Source organism: Cucumis sativus, chromosome 7 (assembly GCF_000004075.3).
Source record: "Cucumis sativus cultivar 9930 chromosome 7, Cucumber_9930_V3, whole genome shotgun sequence".
Lineage (NCBI taxonomy): Eukaryota > Viridiplantae > Streptophyta > Magnoliopsida > Cucurbitales > Cucurbitaceae > Cucumis > Cucumis sativus.
The window spans coordinates 13121328-13127186 of record NC_026661.2 but is presented as its reverse complement, the minus strand read 5'-3'; the positions used below and the strand labels follow the sequence as shown (position 1 = coordinate 13127186).

Sequence of the window (5859 nt, the reverse complement as noted above, 5' to 3'; positions counted from 1 at the left end):
TTATAATATTATATATTAAACTCTAAACTTTTGAAAGTAAATCATATTTGATTGGAAAAAAAATGTCCTCAATCAACTCTAATTTGATATTTGAAAAAATTTACAAACGTGTAAGAATTTATGCATAAACTATTTTTATTAATCATAATAAATTATTTAAATTAATTCACAGTTCAATTGATATAATTACAAGTTTCACAACATGTTTTCGGATAAATCTAAATGAAGGTGTAAATTGATACAATGACAAAAGTTCAAAGTTTAAATTAATATAATCGATAATTGTGAATTTTAATTGAAACCCTTCCAAAATTTTGGGTATAAATGGTATATTCTTTATTATTCTTGTTGGCATATTTTAGAAGTCTTCTAAAAATCAGAGGATATTCATTACAACCTTTACAAATCACCATATCACAGCTCTTAAAAGCCATTCTACTAAACAACAAACTAAGAACATTATTTTTCACTTGCATCCAAAAATCATCCTTAGTTCTTAGAAGGATGGGGAGCGAACGGTTAAGATACAATAACAAATGAGGATGAACAAACCATCCATGAATTAGCAGAACACACCAAGTTAAGGATAGAAAAGAAGGATATGCCTTCAAACACTTATTTATATACTTATACTTATTTTTTGATCTATACGTAAACAAACTCTATCATATTACAACATAAGATTCATCATATTTCTGTTCTATCGGTTCACATCTTACATGAAATAGATGCTCAGACCTAGCAGTACGTCAATTCTTAATATCACAAAACAAATAAGTAGAGGTAAGAATTAAGATCATCACCTCATACATGGAAGACGCTGCAGCTACTTTCCAGTCCATATTTGATAGTAGGAAGGAACAATCTTGGATTATCTTGCATTAAGGAGCATTCTAAGTACCGTCTTCATTTTCGGCCTGTCTTCGGGTGAAGGTGATACGCATGAAACAGCTACTTTAAGGACTGCTCCCATCTGGCTTTGAACGTAAGATGATGTTTTGCTGATACTATTATCCAGAATTTGCAGCTCCCATTTCTGATGTTGCTTGGAGTGGTAACTTAGCACAGTTTTTGCCAACTCCGCTCCCTCACTCACTGCTGTCTTTCCTGATAGTAACTCAAGTAAAACCACACCGAAACTGTAGACGTTGCCAGCTGATGATACTTTCATTGTGTAAGCATACTCTGCAATCACATCCAAAAAAGAGAAAACGTGTCACAAACTATACCTACAGTCTTGCATAGTACATGATGGGGGTAGATTAGATTTGCTAACTGAAGTTTTTGCTTTTGAAAATAAGGCGACAGGTTTCTTACCTGGAGGAATATACCCAACAGAACCAGCTACCATTGAAACACTGCCAGTGCTCTTCAAGGGATCGATCACCTTGCAAAGCTCAATGTCACCAATTTGAGGCTCCTTGAGGGACTTGAGAAAAATGCTTTTACTTGATAAATCAAGGAGAAGTACAGGGCCAGATGCACACCCGTGCAGAAACGTGAGACCTTGAGCTGCTCCAATGGCTATGCTGTATCGAGCAGACCAATCAAGGATGTTTCCCGGGCAACCATGAAGAACATCAAAAAGAGTGCCTTTGGGAGCATATTCAAAGAAAAGGTAAGCACTTTCAGTAGTCAAAGCGTAAGCTAGAGGTGTCATGATATTTGAATTACTAAGTCTCCCAAGGACCTCCAGTTGTTTTCCAAACTTATCATGACTTTCTGGCTGACATATTTTGTCACTCCACTTGAGCTTCTTGACAAAATAGATTGATTCGCACGGCATGACAACTTTGTAGTAAGCAGAAAACCGAGTTTTCACACTAATGTTAGATGGCTCAGAAACTGCCTTCATGGCTTCAGCAAAGTCAATATTTGAGCGGTGGATGACGCTAAGAGACAATAGTTTACCCTGAATAACCGTTGTCATAGGAGCATCTTCTACTTGAGATTCATTGGTATTACCCTTCCAATTACGTCGCCACATGAAGATAATAAAAAATACCAATGCAGATGAAATAAAGAAAGCTACAACCACAACGATGATGGACACAACGATCGGTTTTCTCGGTTTTACCTTCTTTTCAAATGAAGGAGTGTCAAATGTCGACTCATTAATAAGATTTGGGTTTCCTTTTATGCCAAGCGAAACCCAATTCCTAAATGGTGGAATAACGCCAGAGAGCTGATTGTTAGAGAGATTCAGTTCAGTCAAGGATAACAACTGAACCAGAAACGAAGGAATCTTACCTGAAAACCGGTTGTTTGAGAGGTCCAACACTACCAATTTAATAAGTCCACGAAAAGAGTTTGGAATCAGGCCTTCAAAATGATTGTTGCTTAGGTTCAAAGCAATATCCAAATTCTCAGGCATTTTTGGAATTGGACTAGCTAGTTGGTTTCTACCCAGTTGGAGTTCCAATAATGAACTCATGCTGCCAATCGTATCAGGTATCACACCAGAGAAATAGTTACCCTGTAAATTCATCTTAACAAGCTTCTGTAAGACTGATATTGAAGAAGGTATCGAACCATTGAGAGAGTTCCAACCAATATTTAAAACAGTCAAATTTTTTAGTTGCATAATTTCTAATGGAAATTCTCCAGACAGGTTGTTGGATTCAAGTATCAAGGCTTGAAGACCTTGAAGATGCCCAAACTGCGTTGGAAGTCTGCCCCATAAGTTATTGTGGGCTAAATTCAACAGCAAAAGACTCTTACAAGCTCCCAACTCATCAGGTATTACACCAGTTAGCTTATTATTGTCCAATTCCATGTACATCAGTTTCTGAAGATTTCCAAATGTTTTAGGGATTGTCCCATCCAACATATTGCTTCCCAATCTCAACCTTACCAAGTTAGAACTAGAAGAGAAATCTCCAGGAATAGGCCCCACTAACTTATTCTGAGACAAATCTACTGTCTCTAATTGTGGTTTGGATAAGAGGCCTACTGGAATGGAGCCAGTCATATTATTGTAACTAAGATCTAAATTCTTGACATAATTTGTAATCCCATTAGGAATGTTACCAGTAAAACTATTTTGGTGAGCTGCTAACCTCACAAGAGAGCTAATTCTTGAAACACTTTCTGGAATTTCTCCATGAAAATCGTTTGCAGATAGAATCAGAAACTCCAACTTGGAGAGTCTCCCAATTTGCAAAGGAAGAGACCCGGAAAGATCATTTGCACTGAGATCAATAAAAGTCAAGTTCGTATAATTGGTGATAACTTCTGAGATTGTCCCCTGAAATTTATTCTTAGAAAGCTGAAGCTGTTCTAAAGAATTGTTTTTTCCAATTTTAGTGGGAACAGGGCCACTGAAACTATTTGAACTAAGGTTCAAACATTTAAGATTAACCAGTTCATCCAACTGCAAACCAACAGTTCCATTCATGAAATTGATAGATAAATCCAAGATTTCCAACCTTTTAAAACCAACAAATCTAGGCAAAGAACCATCTAACCCGTTGTTGCTAAAATTCAGCTTTGAAAGCCCAGAAATTCCTCCACAATCTTTGATGAACTGCTCCGGAATACGATTCAATTTGTTCTGTGAGACATCAAGTTCCAGTAGAGTATCAATCTGGCAAACAACAGGCAAAAAGTTGTCGGAAGAAAGAGAAGACCCAGAAAGCAAAATTTGAGTAACAGAGGAATTATCAGAATTGCATCCAATCCACTTCCACAAACACGGATTCGGCTCCTTGTTAACACCCCAAAAACCGAGAAGCCGAGAAAGCTCCACCATGGTAGCATATTGAGTGGTGGAGAGCTCAGATTTCACAATGGGGAAGTTAGAAATGAAGAAGAAAGAGAAAAGGGTATACAAAATTTGCACTAAACGCCTCATTTCCAGTGATAATGGGGCAAATGGTGGAAGACGATTGAGAAGGAAACAAAGAAGGGGGAATGTGGGAAATGGGCTTGGAATTTAAGGGGGAAAGAAAATGGTGTGAAATGAAGAAAAGAGTGAGTGATGGATTGAAAAGGAAGGCGAAGACGAAGACGAGGACGAGGACTTGAGTGAAAACATGGATTTGGTTGAACATGTTTGAGGGATTTGAATGCGTCATACAGGGGAGTCTCCTTTGGAATTCCAAGTCTCCGCTTCAACTTTTGAATTTGTGGGGTATTGTTGTTCAAATCCGCGTGGAAATTGGAGTGATCTTTGCTGATATGTCACCAAAGGCGTCCATAAGTGGATCCTCTTCTCCAACAAACTGTGTACAAAAACGGTTATGTGAGTTGAGAAAATTGCATAGACCTGCCCTTTCTAGAGACTCAAACTAAAATTAAGCTCAAGTTTGAAAATCAACGAGTTTTGTTCCTTTTTTTATGTCAGCATTGCATGAATTTACCATCATCGTATCTTAAATGGTCTACTTCCTTCTTCGTTCCTTTATTCGTTTTTCTGCAATTTTCTATTGTCCTTTTTCTCTTTTCATTTTTAGTATGAGCATACCAATGCATACCACTATCGAGTGGACCTTCCATGTTCTGTGATAAAAGAGTTGATGATAGCAATTTATGCATGCTAAACTGGATTGTTGACACACATCAAGAGTGGAAGGAATTGGCTGAAAGGGTCTTTGACACTAATCAGGTAATAAACGAAGTAAATTGAAATATATTCAAATTAAATCTGTATATATACTATATACGAAAATATACTTATGTACACTACTTTTGAAATTTTAGTTTGTGTTCAAGGGGTTGTTTCCTGATGAAGATGTCATGGAAGGAAATATGTTCCATGGGACTGAAACCAAAAATTTTGAAAAAGGAGAATACTCTAAAGAATCTGCGCGTATTAACACTCAGATTCATGAGTATTTCCTAACATTCCAGGAAATTATGTTGGCAAACAATGAAGAATTAAATAAGATGTTGGACAAACTAGTTGGGAGGTTGAAGAGATCAAAAATAAATTGACTAATATAAGTAGTTCAATGACTGAAGAAGAAAATTGTGAAAATAGGGATGAGGATCGTGATGGAGGAAACGGTGAAAGAGATGACGGATTGGTGGACGATGGAGAAGATTGTAATACAGAAAATATAAATATGGATGAAGAAGGGGACAAAACTACAATAGTAAATAGTGAAAATGAAGCTGCAAGGGTATGATGTTATGATTAGTATAGGTCTTGTGTATGTATTTAGTACTGTGTATGTATTCTTGATTGACAGGATGGACAGAACTAGAGCTTAGATGACACGGTATACATCACAACTCTACTAAAGGAAGTAGAACAAATAGAAAAAGAAGCACTGAAAATGAAGGTTATTACATTTCTTAAATCATTTATGTATTAGTAATTTTATGAATTAAAACATAAACTGAAAATGAAGTTTATAATGTTTGTTACAAACCAAGAAATTGGGAGAAAAGCATATTAATCAAAGAGGAGCTGTGAAAAATAAACACTAAAGGTATGTATAAGAAAAATGTTCAAAATATATGACATACTATTAACTATATATCATGATATTTTTTAAATGATTAATTAGGAAAGAGAGAGAGATTTTTGCTTACAAGCAATCGGTGAGGAGGAGCCTAAGGAGAGAAAATCATCCATAAAAAATATTTAGGTCACCGTTCACAACCAAATTTGGATCAGCCGAGCCAAAGAAGGAAAAGTTAGAGATCACTAGTCAAGGGTTTGAAGGTCCAAGTTTCAAATTATTATCTCAATGACTTCAGTAATTTTAAGTTGAATAGGATAGAGTTAATGTTCAAGGTTATGTGATGAAGAGAAACTTCAATTTCTGAATTCATTTACTTGTAATTTTTGGTAAGATTAATTGTTATAATTTTCGTTCAATATGAATCTTAAAAGTATATTTGGAACAAGTT

General features: G+C 35.9%; 1 protein-coding gene across 1 annotated transcript; it reads right to left on the bottom strand.

The window, feature by feature from the left end:
- Positions 1 to 367: 367 nt before the first annotated feature.
- LOC101215630 (leucine-rich repeat receptor-like tyrosine-protein kinase PXC3) lies at positions 368 to 4280 on the bottom strand. Its single transcript, XM_004150353.3, has 2 exons — positions 1318 to 4280; positions 368 to 1185 (listed from the first exon to the last, which is right to left on the bottom strand). The coding sequence occupies exons 1-2, from the start codon at positions 3851 to 3853 to the stop codon at positions 872 to 874; spliced, it is 2850 nt and encodes a 949-aa protein (XP_004150401.2). The 5' UTR covers positions 3854 to 4280; the 3' UTR covers positions 368 to 871.
- Between the last annotated feature and the right edge of the window lie 1579 nt (positions 4281 to 5859).

Coding starts and splice junctions, on each gene's coding strand:
- LOC101215630 (XM_004150353.3), bottom strand. CDS start 3,853: ATGAGGCGTTTAGTGCAAATTTTGTATACCCTTTTCTCTTTCTTCTTC. Junction 1,186..1,317: donor TGTTGGGTATATTCCTCCAG/GTAAGAAACCTG, acceptor ATGTGATTGCAG/AGTATGCTTACACAATGAAA.